This window comes from Aulonocara stuartgranti (genome assembly GCF_965226115.1).
Source record: "Aulonocara stuartgranti genome assembly, chromosome: 1".
NCBI classification, from domain to species: Eukaryota; Metazoa; Chordata; class Actinopteri; order Cichliformes; family Cichlidae; genus Aulonocara; species Aulonocara stuartgranti.
In genome coordinates this window covers 945,506-972,500 of record NC_138939.1, presented here as the reverse complement: position 1 = coordinate 972,500, position 26,995 = coordinate 945,506, and the positions used below count along the sequence as shown (strand labels likewise).

The 26,995-nt window shown below is 47.6% G+C and overlaps 1 protein-coding gene and 1 long non-coding RNA gene across 17 annotated transcripts in view; one reads left to right on the top strand and one right to left on the bottom strand.

Moving 5' to 3' along the window:
• Window positions 1–16,351, top strand: part of znf536 (zinc finger protein 536) — a 212,214-nt gene extending 195,863 nt beyond the window's left edge. For all 15 annotated transcript variants that reach the window (XM_082544108.1, XM_082544120.1, XM_082544107.1 and 12 more), the window contains one exon: window positions 14,606–16,351. In XM_082544108.1, coding sequence (XP_082400234.1) covers window positions 14,606–14,748 — 143 coding nt within the window. In that variant the 3' untranslated portion in view covers window positions 14,749–16,351. The remainder of the gene's footprint in view (window positions 1–14,605) is intronic.
• LOC309714655 overlaps window positions 7,168–26,995 on the bottom strand; it is a 77,278-nt gene continuing 57,450 nt past the window's right edge. Inside the window, exons 1-4 of one of the 2 annotated variants that reach the window (XR_014278971.1) lie at window positions 18,541–18,790; window positions 17,874–18,128; window positions 12,176–12,263; window positions 7,168–11,972 (exon numbers count right to left, since the gene is read on the bottom strand). This is a non-coding gene — a long non-coding RNA (uncharacterized lncRNA). Of the gene's footprint in view, window positions 11,973–12,175; window positions 12,264–17,873; window positions 18,129–18,540; window positions 18,791–26,995 lie in introns of those variants that run through there. The other variant, XR_014278970.1, reaches the window with a different exon arrangement.

The window sequence follows — 26,995 nt, the reverse complement described above, 5'->3', positions numbered from 1 at the left end:
TGATTTTTTTCAGGTTGTAGTTGTAGTCAAATCCTCAGTTCAGTCCATGCATCGATCCAGTCCTGGCTCGGCTGCCCGCTCTGTCCAGAAGGCAGCTCCGCGGGACGTTAGCCGGCTCATCATTCTGGGACGGCTGCCCGGGGGTCCCGGATGACCTCAAGAGTTAAAAGCAAGCAGTGGGAGAGAGACGAAGGCATGGAGGAAGCTGGAGGATGGAGGGATGAAGGTATGTGGACAAAGGAAGCGAGGCAGGAGCAACGACAATGACAGCCGCATTATCCGCTTCGTTCCAGTCGGGCGGCTCTGGTACTCCAGGCTGGAGGGTGGGTGCTGTGAGGCGCTGAGTGACGGGTTACACCTGGCTGACTGATGACATCAGAGCCAATCAGCTGTGCATATTTTACTCTTCTGTGTGAATCTTTTGTTTTCCATCTTTCCCTCCATCTGTCCAGTTTGGGGGGTTTATTTTTGAAAAGAGCTGCTCATCGTTTAATTGGTTAGCACACTTTTAAATGTTAATGAAGCATCAACACCAGACTTTTACCTAAACCACTTCAAGTGAGGAAAAGGTGGCAGACGAAGGTCTAACCACAGCAACTTGTGCCACCTCCACGCCAGCTCCTGACGTTGACTTTGCAGGTGTTGGAAGAACCGAGCAGAAGACGTGAGCTGTGCTCAGCCTCAGAGGTGGGCCGAGGAGCTCGGGAGGTCACGCAGGAGCTCCTCCACATCGAGAGGAGGCAGAGTAGGGGACAAGAAGCCTCCTGGAGGAGGCCCTGGGAAGTGGTCAGGAGATCAGCTCCTGGCTGAGGCTGTATGGTGTGTTCTATAACCTTTATTAAAGCAGGAAGACGCGGTGGCTGCAGATCAGGCGGTTGTATGAAGCGCTCAGGAGGAGCAGAGCTGCTTAAGTACTGGACTATTCACCAAAGCGGTGCCCACAGACGGGCCCGACCCTCGTGGCGTCCTGAAGTGGGCTTTTGTCTCGGCTGAAGCGACAGAGTAGAAACATTAACAGCAGAAGAGCAGCGGCGGGATGAGGTTTAGGGACAGCTTCCGGTGAGCGCGAGCCAGCGGAGAATCGAAGCCCTCGTCCTGCAGGTGGACCCGGTGAGCGACTCGTCAGATCTTCCATTTCACTCACCGGCTTCCCCGCCCGCTTTCCCACAGTCCTCTTCTCCTCGGCCTGATAATGACGCTTAAGAAGGTAATGGTGTAAACCCCCCTCTGTCCATATGTGTCTCTACCTCGCTCTCTGGGGAACAAAGAGGCCTTATTATACCTCCCTGTCAGCGGCGTCTCTCCGCGGTACAATCGCTGTTTTCAGCAGCGCTGCCAGCGTGGGGTAAATGGAGAGAGAGGCAGGTAGAGCGAGAACAGCGGCGTCTTTCTCCAGAGGCCGAATCCAGCGAGTTATCTACAAGTGCTTTTGAGTTTGAAATGTCTTTGTATGCAGCTTTTCTTTTTCTCAAAGCTCCAACAGGCAGTGTAATTTATTTGAGGCACTTGTTCTCACACACACACACACTCACACACACGCACTCCTTAAGTCTACAGATATCTTCTTATTGGGGAATCTTTCAATAAATCAATGTGACTTTAAACACATTTCCCAGGCGACGCCTCTGACCTGATAAGAAGTGAACTAATCTCTTTTGAGGCTGCCGGGAGAGCTTTGAACCAAATCTACTGTGCATCTATCACCAAGGTTATTTGTCAATGGCTGCTAATCCCAGGTAAATTTCCCTGGTTTTATATCAGGGTTCTCATGTCTGAAGTTTCTCGGCCTTGGGAAAATAAGAGAGCGGGCTTACAGAAAGGAGGGAACAAAAGAAATGTTATGGATTTCAACAGCAGCAGGAAGGGGAGGGCCGGGGCGCCACGCTATTTATTAATTATTCTTTACTGAGTCAGACAAAGAAATCATTTTAACCAGGATGTGCTCCGTCACAGGAACCCCCAAAATAATCAGCACTAAAAATCACAGTCACTTGTTTTTTCTTTGATGAAGAAAATAAATCCAACCTGCTGTTTCATTACTAAAGTTATAATAAAATACCTAATAATTATTATTTACTGTTGAAAAAGAATCATAATAATCAATAATAATGTTCACTGATCGATAATGTTGGTTTGTAAACAGTTATCTGGACGTTATTTCAAAGTTAAACGGGCATACTGTGGGTGTTATTCTGAGCGTATCAGTGGGCAGGTGGCGGCGACCTGAGTCACATGATCATGAACCTCGTTTCAGAGATTGCAGTCTGCCCGGCACACGCGTGCCATATGACTGACGTTACCGTAGAAACTGGCGCCTTTGAGTAAACATCATTATTAACCACCGTTAATAATAATTATGATAATGTATTTTATTTATAGGCGCTTACATCGAAACAGCAAGTGAAAAACATTTAAACAATTAATGAGTTTCCATGACGACGGGCTGACGATCACTTATAAAACTTTATCTCAAAATGCGCCTGATCAGCGCCGATAGCTCACGTGTAGTTCATTACAAAATCATCGTTATTGCAGATCTTAATGTTTCTTATGAGCAGAGAGATCAACTAAGCGTGAACTTTGACCCCAGTCTTTGGAGACATATGAATGTGTTTTACTTTGTCAGTCGGCAGCTGACGTCGTGTTTCTGGTCACGTCTTGAACCCAGCTTTTGGGAAATCGTTTTTTCACTACGAGCTCACATTCCAGGGAGTACTGCAGTACTGTAATGTCCTCGAGTAAGCCAAAAAGAGGGTGGTTAAATGAAAGAAGACTAAACTCAAACTTAAAAATCATTTTACCATGTGACTAGTTAACGGCTTCCCCCGTGAAGGAAGCCGAGCCCGTCTGCAGCACACGCTGATCCCATCGTCACCGTTGGTGGGAACTTTCTGGCTTTCTCATTTCTCGAGCCGCTGCACCTCCTCGTGTGGAAACCGACTTTTCTCCGAGCTCCTTTTTTCCTTCCCCTCCTCCGTCCCTTGAAGTCCCCCCTCCCCCCATGTGTGCAGAAGATCATGGAAAATCTCTTGCCATATCTGTCATCTGTCACGCTCTCTGATGAACAGTTTTGATCTCTCACTCCTGTGTTTATGGCCGTTGTCAAGCAGAAAGAGTCGTAGCCGTAAGTGCTTACACCAGCGTGTAAATAGTTTGACGTGTGGCTCTGTAACAAAGTTGTTGGAGTAAATAAGGAACCAAACAACCACGCACAATCGCAATTAAGTTGTATGTCTGCATTATGAAATGTTTGGAGCAGCATGATTTCTGCTCACTCCTCTGCGCTCACCACGCTGCGTATCAAAAAGCCTCCCTTTGTTCCTGCTAGAGACCAAAGAGTAAATACGCTGCTTTACCCACACACACACACAGGGATATAATGTGATCGCTGCTCACTTCTTCCACTGTGAGGTCATGGTGTTTGGGTCCAAGTCGGTCGGAGGATCTGCTGCTGAGCGCTTTCACAGCTCTGTGGCGTCACGTATGAAGATGTTCCTCACGTCTGATTCCTGCAGACGGATGACAGACGTCGAGCTGATTCGATTAAAACGGTCAGAGAGAGCCAAACGGAGCTCAGCGGTCACACTGACGACGGCTCTTTGTCCTCACTTCCTGCACTGTTAGTGGTTGACACAGCCACCGTGAGCATTTCGCGATGTCACGTCTTTTATTTTGCAATTGTGGGCTTCCTGCGTGGTTGTAGCACGCTGGCGTGTTTGGCCGCAGGTCGCGTTTGTCAGGACTCGGGGAGTTTCAGGCGGGTCGTAAATGACGTCAGAGGCATTTTTAGCGTCGTCCTGCAGGAACGTTTGGGAAAGATTCGGATTATTTTTGATGTCCGAGAAACATTTTAGGAACTGAATGAAATCAGCTGGTGTGGAACGTGTCCTTGCAGAGGTCAGAGGTTACTGGATGGATCTGCCAAAGTGTGCACGAGTGTGTGCACGTTAAATCAGAACAGAGGTTCTGTTGTTTACAGTTTTGCTCTCACAGCACTGTTTTTCATCATAAAACTATAACTTTTTTCAGCTTTGAACCAAAACAAACAGCAGCGTCTGAAGTCGCTTTGTCAATCTGGGGCGGGGCCTCGCGGTCCCGGACACAGGACAGACCTGAGACAGACGGAGAGGAATGGAGGCAGCGGTTGGGGAGGGAGAGGAGGGGTGTGGGAGTGGGGGTGAACTTGGAAAGGTTTCGTATATCATAATTATCCCGTTAAGTAACGGCAGAGCGGCCTCCCCAGGGGAATTCGTCTTAAATGGAAGATTTGCAAGGAGAACGGGTCAGAGAGAGAGAGGAGCGGCTCCGAGTCGGCAGGAAATCCTGTTTACATTTACATAATCATATCAACACTCCTTCGTCTTCATCGTCTCGCTCTCTGAGAGGAGATGAGGAAGGGCTCGGGGCCGTTTGTTGCCACCGCTCCTCTTTTTTATTTTCTTAAAGTGCAGCCAGTGCTGGCACCTCCGTCACCCCCCTCCCCTCTGCGCTCCTCCCTGTGTGAGGGGATTTCTCAGACCTCTGGCCTCCTCCCCTTGTTCGTCTCATAAATAAGGCATGGCGTGCCGGGCTGCGTGAGCCTTAATTGAGATCTGCTAAGAGCAGCGAGCAGATGTTTGTAGCAGCAACTGTTGAATCATCAGAGACCTCGGCGAGCCACGAAACATCAGCCAGGTGCTCCACTTTTTAATTTCTCACTTTTTTATCTCTTTACATCAAAAAGCTGAGTGTGTGTGTGCAGACAGAAACACGGGTTATTAGCAATGCTAAACTGCTGCAAAGCGGCTTTGTCTTCATGGAAACAAAGACGGGAGCAAAGAAATCTGGAAGAGAAGCCGGATCAGGAGGTCATGGAGGTGTAGAGACGTGTATGAACATGTCTGTCTGATTATTATTGGATGTTTGAATATTAAAAATAAAAAAGGGAGAAGGAGCAGCATGAACGACGCCTCACTTGGATCCATGATAACAGTTTGTTTAAGCCCTTTCTTAGTGTGCTTTTATTTATGTAATGTGAGTTTATGATTAAAGACACATATTCCTTTATTCTGTACAGCTGTGAGCACAAAACGGGAACGCTGCATTAACCTGCAGCTGTGGGAAAAACAGGCCTCAAGAAATGTGCAATGAAGAGCAGGTGGGAGCTCAGTAATCCAGGATATGGTTGTAATCCTAGTTTAATCTAACTCCTATTAATCTGGTTATTTCCTAATAAATAAATAAAAATTGTGATTCCATGCAGACAAACATCTGAGGATTCTGATTTTCTCAGGAAAGCAGTGATTTAAAGACCAACAAAGCCCACATTCAGAGCAGGGAGGCACTAAAACCTGCGGTTTCTCTGTCCTCTTGACGCTCCATAGAGGTCCCAGCATGCCATGGGAGTGCTGGGAACGCCACGACTTTATTTATACAGCAAGAAACAGAAACAAGAACAGGACAGGACGGAAAGAGGGCTCACCCAAAGCCCCCCTCTAACTCATTAGGCAGGCTAAAGCTCCTATTGCGTCCAACCGTCCATCTGACTTCTATTTAAGCAGATGAATTACAAAGAACTTTCAGAGTAATCTGAGTATTCTGGGATCGTTACTCTGTGACGCGTACCTGTGGACCTTCCGTTTTCTTTCCCTCCAGTGTTTAATGGCAGATCTGATTTTCTGATCTCAGTTTTTACACACCACAGCAGAGCACTGCTGCCCTATATATGCTTACTGGCCTATATACTATTGTCCCATTTGCTGCTTCGCTTTGTGCCGGTGATCCACATACATCCTCCATAGTGTGTCATCTCTCTCCTTCTTTGCTTTGGGGTTCGCTGGCACATCAGCAGACTCCTGCTCCCTTCCCATCTCCCATCTGGCTTCATGCCACACCGAATTAGTAACCAGATATGTCACCGCCACTGAGCTGCTGCCGAAAACACTGTCCACTTCTGGGAGGGCCACGGCTTGCAGATTAGCGCCTACAATTAATACAGTGGACTCTCGGGGAGGCTGTCTGCTGTTTGGGGCTCTGCTAAACGAGGAGAGGCGAGATGTTTGCGGCACGATGAGACGGCTCAGAGACGTGGAAACGCTCAGTCATATTCTAACTCTGAAGGTCACGAAGCATCATTGACGCTGCACAGAGTATCGCTTCACGCAGGGGCCGAAAATCAGGCTGGGTCCTCCATATGGCCATATATCCACGTACACCCGTCTATCTGTGGCTGTTCTGTAGGCGGCGTCACGAACAGACTGATTAAAGTGCACAGTGTGTCGGCGTGGATGCTTCGCAGAAACAGGAAGTTTACCAGATATCTGTATCTGAGAGTTGCTGGTCTGCCGCTGCTTCTGATTGGCTAATTGGGTGATTCGTTTACTGCTTTGTCTCCATTTGTGAAGAGACTACAGGTATCCTCTAGTGTACTCACAGCTGTCAGCTGTGATAATGGTGTTAATGGTGACAATGACGAGGGTGACGATGATGATGATGGCAGACCCCGCTATCTCAGGCAGATTTTACTGAAGGTGATGTGAGAGGAACAGGTTAAAGCACCAGAATCACTCAGAGCTCGACCCTCAGACCTCCACTTCTTCTTCTTCTATGTTTAGTTAGGAAAGTAGGGCTGAGACTTCAGTGTGAGTGTGGGCGGGGCTTAAACCCTGATGTTATGGAAGGATATTGTCTTATTCTCTTGAATGACACCACTTTGTTTAATTTCTTCATTGAGTTCTTTTCTACTTTATTACTCGTGTTTCTCGTCTTGGCTGCAAGAAAACTTCCGATACTGTAAATCGCATTTTATCTTAGCTTGCGTTTGTCGTCGTCATCTTCTTCTAGCATAAGTAAAAGTCCTGTGATATGCCTGCAGTTTGTTTGTTAGTGGGTGGATCAGAAGGCAGAGGAAACCCCAACGCTGGGCTTTAATCAAAGTCAAAGCAGCATCGTGCAGCAGCTCGGCCTCCAGCCTCGGCGTGGGTAAGCTCGGTGTCGGTGTTTGGCAATGAGCTCGGCCGTCCGTGTTGCTGAAACAAGTGAAAGGATCTCCTTCCAGTTTATACACTCAGCTCGAGGTTTTCTCGGCGCTCCGCAGCCTTTCTGCACATTCCTGCACCATTATGTGACACTGTCGCTGAATAAAAGGCCGTATTATGTTGCAGCCCCCCCCCCCGTAAAAGGGCAGAAGTGGACCGGGTTTTTATCTGCTGAACGAATCAATCAGGATTATGTCAGCTGAAAGGAATCACAGACTGCAGTCTCCAGGCCTGTCTCGGTGTGTGTGGCAGCAGGGATGTGTGATGGAGGACAGCACTTGTTGGATGCTAACATGCTCCGCGTGGTGACAGAGATGTTATTCGAGGGCTAAAAAGCAAGAGTTTTTTTCTATTTATGTATTTCCCCACCCGCCGCCTCCACCGGCCCTCTCTCCTCCTCTATGGGAGGATTGGAAGGGCACTAATTATCATTTCAGCAGAAATGATTAGGAGATCAAACAGGGATCGAATGCCATTTCCTTCCATTAATGCCGGGGGTTTAGAGTGCCTGTCAGGGCTCGGCTTGTCCTGCAGGGAGGAAAAATAACAGGGGAGGATGGAGGAGGGGGCGAGGGGTGGACGGGACAGGGTAGAGGTTTGGTAACGGAGAGACGACAGCTGCTCAGATAAAGACGTTTAAAGCGGGGCACATTTATTTTTCCCAGAGAGCCAGAGGCCGCAGTACTGCCCCGAACAGCAGGTGTCGCCACGCAGCCCGAGCCGCAGATAGGCAGGGAGAAGAAGCCAGAACCAGAAGAAGGTTCATTTAGTTTTTGCACAAATCTCGTCTTCAGGCTGAGGCAGCACGTCCGTCTGTGTAACCTGTGACTCTCGGAGCTTCGGCACTGATACGGCACTAAACGATCGGACGCTCACGTCTGTCCACCAGCAGGTGCACGACTGGTGGCAACAAGTTTTTATACTTATTGTATCTACTTTGCTTTGGTTTTATGTGATTGAAGAAGTTTGTGTGCAGCTCTGTGATGTGATTCAAACCACACCACCCAATCAGGAAGCAGCGTGAGCTCCTGTGCGTCCTGCAGGAAGTCCTCGCTGCCAAAGAGACGACACCGATGCATCTATGTTGATTCTGTTTATGTCTCACATCTGACCTGCACACTGAAAGAAAGTGGTAACCACGGCAACCAATAAAACCTTAAGTTTGACTTTTGAAAACTAAACCGAACAAAAGTCGAACGACCGTCAGAGCCGACGCTGCAACATGTTTAACACGTGCATTTGTGCCGCTGCAGCCTTTCGCACCGTTAACAGTCATTACCTGGAGGTTGGTGATTGGCAGCTATGTGTCTGCAGGGCATCGGCCGGGAGCACGGATGGTGCTGCGGAGTGAACACAGCGACCACGCCGACACGGTTAAACTCAGCCCACGAAGTTGTGACGCCGACATGCTGCCAAACTAAGTTTCCATTAAAAGCGCGATCGAGCGAGGCTGGCGGTAGATGAGCGGATGGAGAGCGTGCACGAGGCTGCGACGGTTCGTGCACGTCAGATGAGAGAAATGTCAAAGAGAATGTGAGAGATGACCTCTGCGCTCATCGCCCATTAATGACCCTGCAGCTCCCAGCTTCATTTTCCCTCTCATCAAAAACATTCAAAAAAACATTTCCTCCTGTCTGCAGCAGTCATTTCCCCCGCATTGTATTTATGTATTGGAAAAAAAGGTAATAGATCAAGCACATTCCATTATTCTCTTATAAGATCATTAGCAAATATAATTAGATATGAAAGAAAGTAATTTGGAGAGAAGAGGAGAGAAAAGCGCTATCAGGCAGAGAAGACAGATTGTAGCATCAGAGTGTTTGGGCTTAAATTGCTCAGCGGAGGTATTATCACGCCGGCAATCTTTTAGCCTCAGAAACAGTTTTGGAGACAGACAGCGAAAGATAGAAAGAGGCCACTAACGCTCACTTCATTGTGCCCCCCCCCAACACACACACACAACTGCAATCATGCCTTCCTCCATCTTCACTCCTCCTCCTCTGGATCCCTCCATCCTGTCAGCTCAGAGTTTGAGTGAGTTTATAAAAAGAAAACAAGCTGCCATGGAGTCATCACCTAATCACCCCCCCCCCAAGCTCTGGCTTTAAATCGCAGGAACAACAGAAATTGCCTTGAAGTCGCTCGATGAGGAACCTTCTCGCTGCGCCCGCGCACGAGCCGGCGTCACTCTTTGTTGCACCTCAACGCCACGCTCTGTTTGTCTAATAAGGATCAGAGCGCAGCACAACAAGCTGCCGCCACTTCTCCTCACCCGCCTCCTTCTTCTTCTTCTGCTTCTTTAGTAGTGCTTTGAGGGATCGGGGGAAGGAGGGGGAGGAAGGTGGGAAGGGTGAAGAGGAGGGGTGGCGGTGTGGATTTTTCTAGTCTTTTGTGCGAATCACAGGGAATGGTAACTATAAACATCCTGTATTCATTAAAACCATCTAAAAATACAATTTTGGAGGCAGAGGGGGGCGCGGGCTGCGCTCACTTCCTGCGCCGCTCCTCCTCGGTGTATACAAGCCTGCTGCTGCTCATATTTACATATTTAGAAATGCCGGGCTGTACAATGAGGCGCGCCGCTGCCAACGATAACACTCTTTGCCGCTTTGAGGCCGGAAGCCTGCGACAGGGAACAAAGAGCCACCGCCAACATCGCATGCACACGCGCAGGTCACCTGTCCGAACACGCCCCAGTGTGCCAAGCCCATTTCTTCCTGCTCAGCTCTCGCAGGGCGACTTTGCACAGTTCAGAATAAGCCTTCTTTCTGTGACACTCACAGGCGGGCTGGTCGCTGTCAGGCCCGCTCAGGGTCAAAAAAACACGATCCAGAGCCGCTTCTGCAAGGCCTGGAGCTCATGTTCTCTCTGGAATCAGCCGTTTTAGCTCCTCCTCCTGAAAGCCAGCTTTCTTCTGATTGGCTGAGCGCTGTGGGTGTTGAATAACACCTGTCCTACATGGGATCCCGCCTCCTCCACGGCGTGGACGTGAACATGAGTACGAGAGCTCGGACGAATTATTGCATTAACTGTGAGGCTGACATGAAAATGTTTCATCTTCAGTGTGACGCAGCTGCGTGACCTTTATTCCTTTTTCACTTTTTCCCACTAAAGCAAAGAGAAATGTAAATGCTCTGAGCTCAAACAGACAAGCAGCCGCGTGTGTGTGAGTGTTTCTTTGTGAGAGTGCGTGTTTGTGTCTGCATGCGTGTGCATGTGCGTGTCTGGTCCCCACAAGTTTGAAGACATTTTTGAAAATGTGTTTTCAGTGACAGGCTTACAGGCGGGTCAGGGGCTCGGGAAGCATTAAGTCAGATTTCAGATATGAATACCTGACATGCGTGTGTCTCTGTGAGTGTGCGTGTGTGTGCATAAGTATGCGTGTGGTATTTTTGCAGGCTGATGTTAACGTCAGGTGATGCCTCTGAGACGACACACACTCGTCCGCACGCACACACACCCACGCCGGCGTGTACTCCCCGACACATGCTCAGTGCAGCACCGTGCCGTTGCCCCCCCCCCCATTTATCCATTCTGTTAAGCATGACACATGTATTAACAGTAGATGGATCCTGGAGCTGTGTGTCCTCACACCATATGTTGAGCTTTCCCAGATCCTCTCCCGCCGGTGCCGCCTCATGGCGTGCCACAAGAGGGCGCTGTGGTGGCTCGGGCCGACGTATAGATTGTGTGTGATGTTTGTGGGGCGGGCGCAGGGCTGTGTGCGAGGTGCGCTGGCCCACAGACGGCAGACTGTCTGAAGGAAACAAACAGATAAGACTCGCATTCATGTGAGAGATGAATGCCGGGCAGGTTTCTGTGTCTGTGAGGTGCATCTGCCATCTACCCGAATGGGAAATTAAAAAGTGTGAAGGGAAGTTATGCTAAATCTATAAAGTTGGCCGGGAAAGCGCTCCCCCCTCGCAGCGGCAGTTGTTTGGGGAGAAGGAGCAGCGTGCTTAAATAATAACATTCCAGGTGGCTTAGTTAATGAACAGTGAAAATCAAATATGGAGCCTAATCTGGAGCTCGTTACAGGAAGTTTCTTTACAGGGAAGTCAAAGGCAGGAAGTGCCCTTGGGGACAGACTAAACACTTTTTGAAGCTTGAAAACAAGGAAACTTTATTTTGGGTTCGTTTTAGAGGTGTGGGCTGTTCTCACAGCAGACCTGGCACCCACAGTCGGAGCTCGGATCCTCTCGTTGGGATCGCATTTAATGTCTCGTGTGTTTAATGTCCATGCTGCGACTGGAGCTCTGCTCGCTCATCTGAGCACTTCAGCATCTCATTTCCTGGTCTTAGATCGCCATCGTGTGGCTGCAGGTGGGTATGACACCAGTGAGGAGCCATGATCCGGGTCTTTCCCTGGCTCAGGAGGGGCCACTGGGAGGTGAAGGCTCGACTCACAGCCCCTCTAATCATGTGATCACTAAGCAGCCAGTCAGAAGCAGCAGTGTAAGCTCACATTTGTCTGCTGCAGGTGTTAACAGGACCTCTGTTACTTTGTCTTCAACATTAAATGAGTCCCGTACTTTTATTTTTAGACATTGGTTTGCTCAGTATCACGCTGCTGTCCTGCACAGCAAAAATGAGACCATTTGGCCCACAACTGGGTAGACACATGAAACCCCCCTCCCCCCCACCAGTGTTGTGTTTTTTTTTACAGAATGAACCTTTCACAGCGTGAGCGCACACACAAGAATGAGTGTTGTGTTTTTGCAGGCACATAAAAGTACGGTTCAAAGAGTGTAGAAAAAAACAAGCAGTTGAAATTATTTGTGAGGTTTTAAAAACAGTGAAAAATCAAATAAAATGTGCAGACAATACCTTTGGTGTCAGTCTTTGTTCGTTCTGAGGAGATGTCGCTTCGTGTGTTTAATGACGCGAGGTCCACGTGACCGAGAGTGAACACAAACCCACACAGTCGACCAGAAATCATCTGAAACTGAAGCTGAGCTGAAAAGAAAGCGAAGTCTGTGTTAGAGCAGATGCTGATTCCTGCATATGTGATGTGTGAGTAAACTCATCTTCAGCAGCGTGTAACTAAAGCTGTCACCACCAGGGGGCAGTGTTTCACAGCAGTACTACACAGTGTGTTTGCTGATGTTGGTAAACAGACTGTACTCAGCAGGATTTATATAAAAGAAAGAAATGAGAACCTGCATGAAGATCAGTCCAGTGGTTTTGGCCTCTTTCAGCATCCTTACACTCTGTGATGTGTACTTGTTGGAGTTTGTGCTGCCGTCTCTGTAGAAACAGACACGTGTCACGTCCGTGAGCGTTTATACATGATGTATAATCTTCTTTCTGGCTCACAATGACTTAATATGATTCATGAGAGGCACGTCTGAGAGATTACAGGCCAACAAGTCATGAACAGTAGTTGAACACGGTTAAGTCTCTTTGCCACGCAGGGCAGCAGCACCAGGTTCCACAGTAGGTGTCCCATACGTGTCGTTCTTTGCCGTGGTTGGACGTGTAGATGGGTGAGCTGCAGAAGCGAAGCGGGGCGCCGTCGGCCGCGGCGCAGAGCAGACGTGTACGTGTGACGGTTCTGTTTGGTTGCAGTTGTAACGCGGAGCGGGGAAGCACGTGAAGTGAGTTTGCTGGGCTCTCCTCCCGCCGCGCAGACAGTCTGAGAGTTATTACTGGCTGCTGAATCTAAGAGATGTTTTATCATGTTATTAGCTCTTTATTTTCCCTCTGTTACGCTGGCACTTCCTTTCATTTTCATATCCATTTCCATACTTGTGAAAGCACAGCTCAAATAAAGCCGTGTTTTAATTTGGTTTTGTCAGATTCATAACGCCACTTTAAAAGAACATGACATGCAAATGTGCTCAGCGGTGTTTTATTGCAAAATAATTTTCAAAGAAGTTGCTGAGGGAATGAAAGTGTGCAAAACCGGGAGGGGGGGGGCTTGTATTATTTAGTGGCCTCTGCTGTGGGACCTAATTACAGTTATGCATTTCTTACTGTATCACAGAGACATAAAACTTTTTTTATTGCAATTACTCACTTCGCTTCTCGCCACTGTCACACTTCCCGTCGCACTTATTGAGCTGGGCGCTGGGCGTGAAAGGCCTGCGCTGCCGGGACTCAAACGTGTTGGCGCCCAATCTCGAAGACATCGTCCCAAACCCCCAAAATGACAAAAAAAAGCAGCGCGAGGAGGAAACAAACAGCCGATTGGTCGACCCACCGACCTCGCTCATGCTTCAGCCTCACAGGAAGCAGAAAGGCAGAAAAGAAGGTGATGCGTCTGTTTTACATCTTAATGAGGCCGAATCTTTCCGAGCAACTGCGCCGTTCATGTATCAACAGTGCGCGAGCGCCGGGGAGCGAAAATCTTTCAGAACTTCAGTACTGAAAAGAAAAAAGATTAAATTGATACCCACGTGTTTGTTTATTGGACAGAATGACACTAACAGGGTCACTGTCCTGCCTGCTGCACGTTTCCCATAAAACAGCTGAAACTGCCTCACATGCTGCTCAGTCCAGCTCACATTCATCATGTACAAGGACCTGCATTCACACACGCACACCAGAAAACTTTCAGTTGTCCAATCTGAGCATCCTGACTGATGAATACTGTGTGTGCGTGAGACAGTGATCATGTGACGTCCTGCCTGACAGCTGCTCACGTGCACAGAGCTCACAGGATCAAGACCACGTGTTGTTTTTATAGATGGAGGCTCAAAATGAATGTGAGAGATCTTTGCACGGTTCTTATCCAGGACAGATCCTCAGATCCTACTGGGTCAAAGGTCAGACTGAACCATGACCTTTGACCCAGTAACACAAATGTTCCATCAAAGCAGATCTGGATGAGTTTTTAATAAAGAACAGATGTTTCCATGGAGACCGTGTGGTGATGCGCTTTCAGGGACATTTTTAATAATTGTTCTAAATTTATTCTGAAGGTGTGAACAATGTACTAAAATCATTGAGGGAAAATGAATCCTGCACAAAGTAACATCCACCTGATCCAGTGCATAGACTCAGCCCCACCCTGCTCCTTCAGTTCATCCAGCTTCAGCTTCCAGACTGATGTAAAATGGACAACAACAGAATATAAACACTACAAATTATTATCATATTCTTTGTTCTTATAACTCTGTAAGTGTACGTCCACACGTCCATCTTTGTGTGGCCTCAGCGACCAGCTGACCGCCGTGCAGACGTCACTGTTAGTTACACACCATGATGTTTGTCCATGTGCGTGTGTGTGTGTGAGTGTGTATTCATATCTTTGTGGGGACCACAAATTGGAAGTTTATAATAATTGTGGGGACCAGCAGCCCTTATGGGGACACAATCCGGGTCCCCATAAGTTTGAAGACATTTTTGAGACTCAAAACGTGGTTTTATTGTCAGGGTTACAGCTGGGGTTAGGGTTGGGGTTACAGCTGGGGTTACAGCTGGGGTTAGGGTTGGGGTTACAGCTGGGGTCAGGCATTCATTTCTGATGGTTGGGATAGGGGGCCAGGGAAAGCATTATGTCCCCACAAACATATGAAACCACATTGTGTGTGTGTGTGTGCGGGTCCGTGGTGCTAACCTGCCTCTTGTTCTCTCATTGGCCGTAGTGCATCTGTGGGTAGGAGAGGAGGACCAGCCCATGACCCATGACCCCACGCTGACCCTCGACCCCAACCATCTTAACAGCGACCTTAACAACCACCCTAACAACCATAATGTAGGCGACGCCCACGCTGTAAACAAAGAGTAATGGCCGCGCCAGAGCGAGCGGACGCTGGTGAGGATGGAGGCGGTGATGAAGAGGATGAAGGTTAACGAAGGACACACTATATCAGAGACTTTATTTAAGATGAGAAAACACAAACTACCGTCAGAGCGGCGCCACGTGGACCTAATGACTCTCACAGCCTCCCGGACACTAAAGCAGTGGACTTCCTGTTTGTCTCTGGCGCTCTGAGCGCCCTCCCCACCCCCCGACCCCGTCTTCTCTTCTTCTTCTCCTTCTTTGTTTTCTTTGGATGAAACTACCTGTTAGCACTTCCTGTAAGTGTCCCTGAAACATTCCTCAGCTTAGAGACGCTGTGTCCTTTTTTAAGGTGTAAACTTTAAATCTGCACATTCCCGCCATGCAGAGGACTGGCTGCCCGCAGGCCACGCCTCCCGGCGACGGTGGCACGAAGATGATGCGCGCGTACAGGTTCAGCCCCTCCCTCTGCCTCCGTCTGTTTTTCTGTACCGTACTGTTGTCGCCGCCGCCGCCGCCTCGAGAGAGCGACGGCAAGAGGCAACAGTTTGAGAAGCGGGCGGCGTTTTCAAACGCCGCGTCCTGTGGAGCTGCGGCCGTGTGTAAAATACTGCCACCATCTTTGTTGCACAGTGTTACCGACTACTGAAGACGACGCTTCGATGTATTTACTTTACGAGGAAAAAAAGAAAACTGGAAAAATGCTTATTGTGTATAGCCTTAGAAACACGTCCCCGTTACTGCTTCAAAGCTCCGTAGCTGTGCTCGACCGTAGGCCGTAGGGTTGATTTTCTTTGGATTTTCATATGTACTGTACATGAATAATGCCTTGTCCATTTACCGATGAGAAAAAAAGAGGAAAAAGATGACAATCGTCTCCTGTGCTGCAGACATATTTGCCCCGCCCCCTCCCCGTATATACAGAATCATTATGCATAGAGGGACTCGTCCTTTCTTCTTTCTTTGATTCGTTTCGATCTCCCGAGTATTTTGCACTGTGACAGTATTATAAATCCAACCTATACAGTACAAACTAGCTAACTAAATGAAGGTGTGTGTTTGTGTGTCCCTTGGCATTGTGAAATGTTTCTACGTCATTTTTTGTGAACCCAGAGAAAAGTCTAAAGCGGTATGTACAGTCCAACTATAAGACTTCTTTTTTAGTTTACTGTTTGTGGCTTCTTTTGTATGCTGACCCCTGACCCCTCCCCGACCCTCAGCGTAGGCCTGCTGCTGCTTGAGCCCGGCTGATCGTTCTCTGCAGTATATCCTCCCGTTTTTGTTTCTTTGATTTACGTAGATGGCAGTAATCTTTGAAAACAGAGGATTCGAAATCAAACTAGTGAGAGTGAGACGCGAGGAGGAAATGCTCGAGGCGCTTCGGAAGCGACCTCCGACCTTGCTCTCTGTTTTCCAGCCGTGTAAAGATTCATCTCTGAACCAGCTCCGATGATCATTCCACCCCACGTATGATGTACAAACCTGTCTTGTGAGCTCCACACTTTTCTGTTTGCTGTATCCTCATGGCAGATGCTTCGTTTTGTAACTACTGAACTGTACTTATAATAAAAATAAAATGTATTCCAACTAAAAAAGGATTGTCACAGAGCACCCGCCTGCTTCCTGTTTCACTTTCTTCTTCTTTCCTTTGGGTTTGTCGCTGTGGTGTCACCCCTCCGTCAGCTGATGTTCCACACCTGAGTGAAACGTTCAGCTTTCAGGAAGCTTCTTCGTTATTTTTCAGGGCTGAAAACACTGAACCCAGATCAGTTCTTCACCGCCTGCAGGAGCGCTGAAGCTGTTCTCTGAGCATCGGTGTGACGATTCACGTCTGAAGCAGAGCAACCAGCATGTTTGATCTGGTTCTGATAATTCACTGCAGGATACGTGACAGAGTGCACGCTGGGTAAAGTTCGGAGGCGCCGTGTGGACAGGTGTCTGCTCAGGACAGGTGAGAGCAGAACGCTCTCCTTTTTACCTACGTTTGATACCAAGGCCAGCTTCTAGCTTCAGGGTCAAAATCTTTTTCTAATAAAGTTATTTTATTAACATTAACACAGCATCAGAGGTCACATGTCACAGTTTGGACCGGGTCGCAGCTGACCTCTGCAGGTGGCTTCATTACAAATATCAACATCATACCACAAAAACCAAAGACGCCGCGAGAGCCTCACTGAGAGCGTGCACACAGATTTATGAGGAAACCGTGACTGGCCTCTCACAAAGGAAGTAGTCAGGAAGTGTTACAGGAAATCAGGACGCTAACATGGTGCTGGTTAGTTACCCATGAAGGCGTCCTTTAAGAAAGAAACGTCGGGTCCTCGAGCTGCTAGAGCCGACACGCCTGCCCTTCAGGTTTGTGTTGACCCAGACTTGGGCCTGTCAGAGCAGGTGAAACTCCGCTCAGACCAATCCAGGTGTGTCACCTCTGGAGCTGAGGAGGGGCGGCTGTTCAGACAGTCAAAACTCCAGTTCGCTAAACCTCTAACCAGAGAATGGTAAATGGTAAATGGCCTGCATTTGTATAGCGCTTTTCTAGTCCCTAAGGACCCCAAAGCGCTTCACACTACATTCAGTCATTCACCCATTCACACACTGGCGATGGCAGCTACATTGTAGCCACAGCTGCCCTGGGGCGCACTGACCGGCTGATGGAGTAAAAATCCACAGAAACGCAGTTCGTCCTGCATCCACTCGCACTTCACCTGCTCCATGAAGCTCCAGGAGAACGATCCAGGCGCTCCATCATGTGACCGATCAGATTATTGATCCAAGATGACCAGCTCCGCTCACAGTTCTAACAAATATTCATCATCTCAGAGATGATCCGAAGCAACGCCTCACAGCACTTTTAAAGAGATCAAAGCTCCCACGCCTGTTCCCAATAAAGCCACACACACACACACACACGTGCGCACACACACAGTGAAAACAAGTAATTTCCTGATAGCTCTCATATCCAGCTGTGAGTGTGTCTGATTAAAGAACACATTAGGCCATCTGTGTGTGAGAGAGCGAGCTTTCCCTCTCATTTAACTGCCTCTCTTCCTTCAGATTTTTTGCATTTTCGCTGCCGTGTGTGTGTGTTGTGTGATGACGCTGTGCAGTTGTGGCAGTGTGTGGTTGGTCACCGGGCAGATGGTGGCCTGCAGATGAACCGTCGTCTCAGCCTGTAATTTCCCTCTGTTTCCACCACATTAATGCCGAGGCTTCACGGTGCCGCGCTGCACTTTCACCACCAGAGGGCGCCACAGACCAGCTGTTGGGACAAGCCGGCCGTTTCTGCACATGCTCTGTGGACTGGCACACTTCGGTGTGGTGCTGTCCTTTCTGGTACCTTTAAAATGAGCTCTCGCTCTGTTGGTGCAAGTTGTCCATCAGGATCTCTGAGTATGAGAAACAGAAGACAAAGAACGCATTCATGTTAAAGGTTTTTTTGTTGTCTTTTTTAATTCATCAGAAATTTGTGAACACTAACATCTGTCCGACGTTTGCTTCTCCTTCCTGTAAATAAGAGTCGTCAAACAGAAAAGCGCTATATAAATGCAATCCATTATTGTTATTATATGGCCTGCAAAGCCGAAGCGGCACACTGGAAGGTCCAAATCCGGCCCACTGGGCAGCTCTGTAGAGCATGCACCTGAGCTGAACGTTTAACCTGAGACGGCCCAGGTCTGGCGGCTGGACACGCTGGAGAGCCAAGGTTAAATCTGAAGCGTTTTATGACTGAACGGAGGAAAACACGGTGGCCACTGCTGTTCATGCTTTGTAGGTGAAGGTGTATTAGTCTATGATCACCTGGTGCTGGTGTGCTGAATAGGTGCTTCCTCCAACTTGATGAAGACAAACAGAGGTGCAGACGTGCAGGTTGTTGAGCGTGCCGCTGCGAGGCTTCCTGTTACCTCCAGAGTTCACGTTAAGATTCTGGCTTTGACTTTGAAGCATGGACGAGCACCGGCCTACAGCTGTGAACCTCTGCCTCCACTCAGCAAGTGCCCGAGGTCATGTGACCCGGGTCTCAGTCTGTTTCCTGTTTGAAGGTTTCAGAGTGACATGCTGATGTGGCGTCTTTACTTTACAATAAAGCTTCTTCCTAATGTGAGCTGGTGCTGTGACACTGAACTGTTTTCACCGCTGTGCAGAAACAGGACCACCGCCAGACTCTGCAGATGCGAGCGGTCAGTAAGACCAGAAAACAGATCAGTATGCACCGCGTTCATACATTTTAAGACTGACCTCTGTGGGGTAAAGATAAGAACACCTGTCAAAGGTAAATACTAGCAGCGCAACGATATTCGTATCAACATTGAACCGTTCGATACAGTGCTTTCGGTTCGGTACGCATATGTATCGAACAATACAAAATTTTTAATTTATTTTATCAACTTTCCTTCTGACGATGCTGTCTGTGTTGAGCGCTCAGTGGATCTGCGCTCGACAGTGCAGCCTAAGCGGAGTAGTCGAACGCAGATTCACTGAGCGCAGGGCAAGCTAGCAAGCTAGCTAAGCTCGTTGCAACATGGCAAATTGAACCTCCCCCACTCTCATTCAGATCTGGCGTTTGGAACTATTTTGGTTTTCATGTGACGTATGACCCTGAAGGTAAGCGCGTCATGGACTAAAGTAAAACAGTATGTTGGATTTGCCACGCAATGCTCAATTACATGGGTGGGAACTAGTGTGTTAGCGCAGTTAGCTCGTTAACGGAGATTTGCCGTGTTGTGGCGTTAACGTCATTTCAGATTAACGCTGACAGCACTAGTGGGAACACAACGAATATGACTGCACATTTACGCCGACATCATCCTAGTGCAAAGACAAGTGGAAGCAGACAAAACAACAAGCACCATGCTACAAACTTTACCCGAGTCATTTAGACAGCCGTTAGCACAGGATTCTCCTTATGGGGACCTGATATGTTTAATATGCTGCTGAGAATATAGCCCAGAAGAAGCGTATAGTAGAGCTTTTATTTTGGAAAGAGACATTTCTCTGTAATAAACTCTCTTTTCCAAAGCTGAGGGATTCCTCGATCAGATAGATTTATTAATTTATTACTTTGTTGTTTCAGCAACATTAAATTTAAAAACTGTACTTTTGAGTTAAAATATATATTTATAATTTTAATAAATGACAAATTAAAAAAGCATGAACATTTTTTTTGTATCGAAAAAATATCGAACCTGACACCAAAGTATCGAATCGAACCGTGAATTTTGTGTATCGTTGCACCCCTAGTAAATACCTCAGAGAGCAGAAGCTGAACAGCCTCCGAGGCTTAAAGGAAACATGTGAACTGCTCATGTGATTGTTGGGTATTATTGTAGGGTCTACCTGCAGCACTGTGAGGTGACTGTTGTTGTGATTTGGTGCTGTATAAGTAAAATTGAATTGAATAACAGAACGTTCAAAATTTCTCCTGTAATAAACACATTCGCGCACGTTGAAGCCACACAGCCCGCCAAAGCACGGCGGTTTAGCTGTAGCGCAAAACCTCGTTCCTCAGAGTTCTGCTTACACAAACGTGCATTCTTTTATTTAAATAAATGAATTTTTGCTTAAGAACAAAAGAATGTCAGTGCGGTTCAGCTGATTTCCCTTCTGATGATTTCCTCAGCAGAATTTTGAGATTTCAGGGCTCTGAGAATTTTAATCACAGTTCTGTTTCCAAAAAGTGACCAGCAGACGATCAATGAAGAAAAATAAGGGGATGATTTTAAGCAGGACTTAAATGCTAATGTGACAGTGCATCCTCCTGCTTCCTGCCCAGCATCTGTGTGTGTGTGTGTGTACTGTGGCCTCCCTCCCTCGCTCTCCTCAGCTCTTATGAATCGATGATCATGTGGTGTAAGGGAGATAGATGGCCCCCAGCTCCATCGTGTCTCCTCTAATTGTAAAATATTAGTTACATTAGACTCTGGCCCATGATTAATGGAACTTATTTGGAAGGTGGACTCTCTCTCTCTCTCACACACACACACTTTCTTCCTCACTCTCTTCCTGAAAGAATTGAGTGATTTCACTTAAAGTGGACAAATAGGCTTCCCTCTGCAGGAAAGAGAAGAAGAGGAGGAAGATGAAGCAGAGGAAATGACGGAGGGAGATAAGAGCGAGGGAAGAGCTTAGAGGGGGTAAATAAGAGCTCCACTTGGGGAGGGGTGGGGGGTTTAAGCTTCTGCATGTATAATTCTGTTCGCAGGATCAGACGATGAAGAGCTCATCGTGTTTACAAGCTGATCGCTGTGAAAAAGTATTTTAGTCTGCACTGACGCTACCTGCCCCCAGAATATCCACACAAAGAGCTCGAGATGACTTCACAACCGTGTGCGCGCGCACACACACACACACACTCATGTAGTAAATCCTACATGCAAGGAGACGCCTTGAAATGCAACCTATAAATACCACAGACTGTATGTAAAAGATGGACGAACCTTCATGAGCAGGAACTCTTAAACCTCCAGTCCTTATAATACCCAGCAGGGGGCGACTCTTCTGGACAGATGTCTATGACAAAATGAGCCTCTTGCTCAGGTGAACACTTTCCTGATGAGCTGCTGTTTCAGGTCAGAGTGAAAAAACGAGAAGATGAACAGGAAGCAGGGGAGGCTTTAGGGTGGGGCTGACCTGTGATTGACAGGTCTCGACTGCAGACCAATTCAGCTCCATTTTATTTACACAGCATCAAATCACAACAACAGTGTTTCAAGGGCTTCATATTGTAAGGTCGACCCTACAATAATAGATACAGAGAAAACCCAATAATCATATGACCCCCTGTGAGCAGCACTTTGGTGACAGTGGGAAGGAAAAACTCCCTTTTAACAGGAAGAAACCTCCAGCAGAACCAGGCTCAGGGAGGGGCTGAGAGAAGTGAGAGAAGGAAGACAGGATAAAGACATGCTGTGGAAGAGAGACAGAGGTTAATAACCGATATGATTCAATGCAGAGAGGTCTGTGAACACATAGTGAGTGAAGAAGAAACACCCAGTGCATCATGGGAATCCCCCGGCAGCCTACATCTATTGCAGCATAACTAAGGGAGGATTCAGGGTCACCTGGTCCAGCCCTAACTATATGCTTTAGCAAAAAGGAAAGTTTGAAGCCTAATCTTGAAAGTAGAGATAGTGTCTGTCTCCTGAATCCAAACTGGAAGCTGGTTCCACAGAAGAGGGGCCTGAAAACTGAAGGCTCTGCCTCCCATTCTACTTTTAAATACTCTAGGAACAACAAGTAGGCCTGCAGAGCGAGAGCGAAGTGCTCTAATAGGGTGATATGGTACTACAAGGTCATTAAGATAAGATGGGGCCTGATTATTTAAGACCTTGTATGTGAGGAGCAGGATTTTGAAGAAATCCTTGTTGTATTTAAAATACGTGGCGGGGATGCAGAGGTGTGACAGTGTCTGGGTCTGATCGGGGGTGAAGCTGGTTGTTTCCTAAGCAGGGGTCTTGTTGTAGTCATTTTCTGACTGTCTCCACTGCCTCGGTTGTAGGTGTGCAAGTGAAGACAGAAACCACGTGAAAGGACGGTTTCATCTGCGTCCAGCGTAAGTTTCTGGATCCTGTTGGTGAAGTCTGAGAAGTTTTTCCCCACCAGGGGAGCAAAGATGAGGTGCTTGGAAATGTTCAGGTGTCTGAGTTTATACTGCTAACCGTGGGTGTGACAGGGACTCTGTGTCAGTGTGGGGATGGTTTTCAGGAGGTGGGTTCGTCCTCTCAGTGCTCTTAATGCTTCAGACGATTTGAAATTGTCTGACCCAAGATGGCAGCTGGGTGGTTAATGGTACAAACAGACCGCCCAAGAAGTCTGAGCTCCAGTTTTGGTGCAGAGTGAATTTCGGGGACTCTAATTAGAAGTTACATAGGAGGTTAAAACTGCATTTAAAGAGAAAAATTATTATTTTTTCATTACACGTGTAAAATACACGCTTTGCATGTTTCTGCCTTTTCTAACGTTCTCTAACTTTGAGCTGCAGTCGCTCCGTTGAGGTCAAACAAAGTTCACGAGGATGAATGTGGCCGAGTCGCTGCCGCCGCTGCTCTTTGTGTCAAAGTGTGAGTGAGAAGCAGGTGGCCGCCATATTATCAATCCTCCATTTTTTTTATTTCCTTTCTTTCTCTTTATTGCTGAGAGACATGGATAACAGCCCCCCCCACCCCCCCCCCCACACACACACACAGAGTGAAAAATGACATAAATCAGTGAGTGGGTGAAGTTTGTTTGCTGGACCAATGAAGTGAAAAGTGTCTGTGAGTCAGAGAAGAAACATGCAGTGAACGAGTGAAACAGATAAACCACAGGAGGACATGCAGAGGATTGGTGTGACAGAGGAGGACGCTGGGATAGGAGGAGGTGGAGGCACATGATCTGGCGCCCCCTAAAGGGAGAAGCTGACAGAAGAAGACGTGCGAGCCAAACTGAATGATGTATGAAAGCGAGGGTGAACTCTGTCAGTGAATCAGTGAGAATCACTGGTTGGTTTGTAACGTGGGCGTGGCAGACACTGTCTGGGTAGGAAGCGCTCTCCCCTTGGTCGCTGCTGCAGTCTGTTACCTAAAAGTTGAGATAAGTTTAAGGAGCTGGCATCTGTCACCGATGTGCTGGGTCTCCTTCTGCTGCTGATCACTTCCTGTTTGTTTTGCCTTTAGGCTGAGAAACCACAGAAATGTGCAAACGTCTGTCAGACGGGGTGTGTGAGCTGCTTCACTCTGCTTCAGATGTTTCCATCCAGCAGAACTGCGTTAAACACAGAGGTCTGGGTTAAACGTGTCCATGCACAACACCAACGGTTTAAGTACCCAGGCCAGCGAAATGCGACGCCAGCGAGTCCTTCATGAGCGTCCATATGGGATGAACTGAGTGTCATCATCGTGCTCAGCAGTCAGGGTCGTGGCACAGATGCCACAGGTGTCCTTCAGTATTAGGCGTTGATAGCAGAACTTCCTGTTTTCACCTATCCAGGAGACTGCGTGCTCTTCTGTGATTCACTCTTTCTGCTGATTTGGTTACTTTCATGTTTCAATCAAAATCAGAAACTCTGCTTGGTGATAAACGTGTCAGTGATGTCATAACCCGGGCACATGACACGATTCGACACCTGTGGAGCGACCAGGCGCTGCTCGTTCACAGATACCTGCAGCTTTGACACACCTGAAGCCATGGCAACAAGAACATGATGGACGCTGTGGTCAAAACTTTGATACAGGTTTCTGTAAGTGAGCCTGTTATCACATGACAGCTTTACTCCAGTCATGTGACAGAGCTGTGTCGGCATGAAGAGCTCATCCAGGTACACGCGTGCGGGAAAGGTGCACGTACATCGGCGAAAATGCCAGTTTGCAGGCGACGAAGGCAAAAGAGGAGTGAGTGAAGCAAACCGTGCTCAGCAGCACAAAAAGAAAATGAGTCGACTGCAGAGAAGCAGCACGGAAATATTAGGAAGGCAAAGAAAGCTATTCTGGGTTCTTATTAACAGGTCCTACTGGTACAGCAATTAATAATCCAGTTCTGTATTTAACAGGGGACCCGGTCCCCGGTGGAGACGTTTTAGCTGGCTTTGATGCTGAAAGAGCTCCTTCTCCTCCGCCCGCTCCCCCCACAGCTCCTCTCCTTAAGTGCCTCCCCTGGTGTTATTTGTGTGTTGGTTTTCTCTAGTTAAGCTAGGAAACAGACCAAATCTTTATTCCCCAAACTTCAGGCCAATTTTCTATCAACAAGCCCGATCTCTGAGGGAAATGTTCTTAATTCATCAGAGGAAGGAGAGAACAATCAATTCCCTTCAGGCTGTTTGAAGTCATGGAAATATATTTATTTTAGGATCGCGGCGGGCTGTGGGAGGTCTGACTGTATACATATTATATATAAGAATAATGATTTACCTGAACGTTGAAGGACTACTTTCATGTAATTCAGAGTTTCACTCGCTAACCTACCTGGTTTCATTTGAGGTTATTTAAGAGAAAAAAACAATGAGGTTCTCTTACATGTACATTGATTAGTTGTAATTACATCTCCCAGCAAATGAATGTGTTAAACTTGAAATGAATCCATTAAAAATACATCGGATCTTTAAATTGTGGACTGCTTCTTACACTGTGCTTTTCTACTCGAGCTGAGCGCTCAAAGCGTTTTACACAACAAGCACAAGCTGACCGAGGACGTCTGACATGCATTCTGGAGCAGACAGGGATCAAACACCAACCCTCCCATGGGTAGACGAGCTGCTCCACCCTCATCGCTGTTCCACCTGGTTATGTTTCATTAGTAACCTTACGAGCTACTTTTAATTTAAAGTTCAAACTGCTCTTTAAAACTAAATATCTGACAGTTGTGCATGAATCTTTTCCTCACGATGTCTCTCTCCTCACGTCCCTCTCATCGTCTTCCTCATTTATTCCCGATATTGTTGGAATTCCTAATTATCAGCAGATTAAACCTGTGACCCTCCCGTCTCCAGACAGCTGACGACGAGCCAACGAACCCACAACAGCAGCTGGTTATAAGCTAACATTATGCGTCCCGAAAAGTTTAATTACATTCTCACATCGCATCAGAGTTTATTCTCTGACAGTCTGCTCCGTTATTAACAGCAGCTAACTGCAGAAAAGTTCAACAGCTCACCTCAGCACGGCTGTGAGCTTCTCCTCGACTCGTATCGGACTCTGACTGGACACCAGCTGAGCCCCACAGCCTCCACTCACACAGAAACCTGTGGACATTATCAGGAAGCTGTAGTTTCGCTGGTTCAGTGTCTGTGGCCCTCGGTGTAAATTGAGTTTGGCATCCCTACCCTACAGTACCAGACAGAACCACAACCATCAGACTGTGGGCTTTGGTGATGGTGGGAAAGAAGAACACCGATCAGTGCATCATGGGAAGTCTCCCAGCAGCATCACTAAGAGATGTTTCCCTGATCCAGCTCTGACCTTTGGCCTGAAAACTTCTCGTGTGACAAGCTGCTGGACGCGATGGTGCCCACCGTCCTCATAACGTGGAACGTACTCCTGTGGTGGTGGAAGAATCTCAGCTCAGTAATGCTGAAACATCACACTGACCTGTGTGGTGTTTAGGGATGGGTACCGGTGTCCGGTGCCATGATGGCACCGGTTCTGACATAAACAGTAGTAACCAGACCGAAAAGCAGCGCACATTTCGGTGCTTTATTTCGGTGCTTTTTTTCCCTGAGCTGTGATACACTTTAGATTCTAGCCAATCATTTTACGTTTCCGAGGATAGTAGGCGGGGCCAGGTACGTACGTTCTGTTAGAGCAGAGCTACAGATTAAAAATGTCCAAGGTGAAGCGGTCAAAAGTCTGGCTGTACTTCACAGCAAAAGATGCAAACTCAGCAGCAACAAGTGCTTTAAGCTGATACTGTGATACTGTCAAAGGAGGCAACACCTCAAATCCAATGAAACACCTGGCGACGCATAGCGTTTTTTTTAAAAGCCCAGAAATGCGCCGTATTTGATAGCTTGCTGCGAGACCTCACACCGAGCGCATCTACTGCGGGTGGGTTGCCTGTTATGCAACATCCCCCAAAAACACGAAGAGGAGAGTCCTGGCCCCTAGCCCTGCCAGTGTAGCAGAAATGATGATGATGATGCAGCAGCAGCCGTTCTTCTCTGCGTGAGTAGCTAATTTACGTTGAGTAGGCTAACCACGTTATTACATTAATGCATGTAAGGTGAACTAGCAAACACAGACGTAGTTACATGCGGCTGTCCTCTTGTTTGATGGCAGATACTCCCTTCACCCTGGCTAAAAAGGCTAAAATGACCAAAGAAAAAGTGGGAAACAGTTAAACATGAGAGGTTTAGGACAAAGTTTGTGTTTTTTCCATTGTTTAAGCACTGCTTCCAGCCAAGAGTGATACCATATATGCCCCATAGCTGCAGAAAAGGCTAACATTGTTATCTTTTTACAAAAAACAGCTGAACATGAGAGGTTTTTGGACCAATTTTGTGTTCTCCATTCTTTAAGCACCGGTTTGAGCACCGTTTGAGCACCGGCACCGTTTCAAAAGTACCGATTTGGCACCGGTATCGGATAAAACCTAAACGATACCCATCCCTAGTGGTGTTATCCTTGGATCTGGTTAGTTGTTGGCACTTGTAAGTAAAGTGAAAGCGGTGATGTCAGCGGGGAACACCTGTTAAAAGTCCTCAGAGTGGCTGTGTCGCGGTCCCGTGCGTTGCTGCAGTTTGCTGAGTAATGTGTGTGCGTGCAGGTTATTGGACAGATGGTTTAGC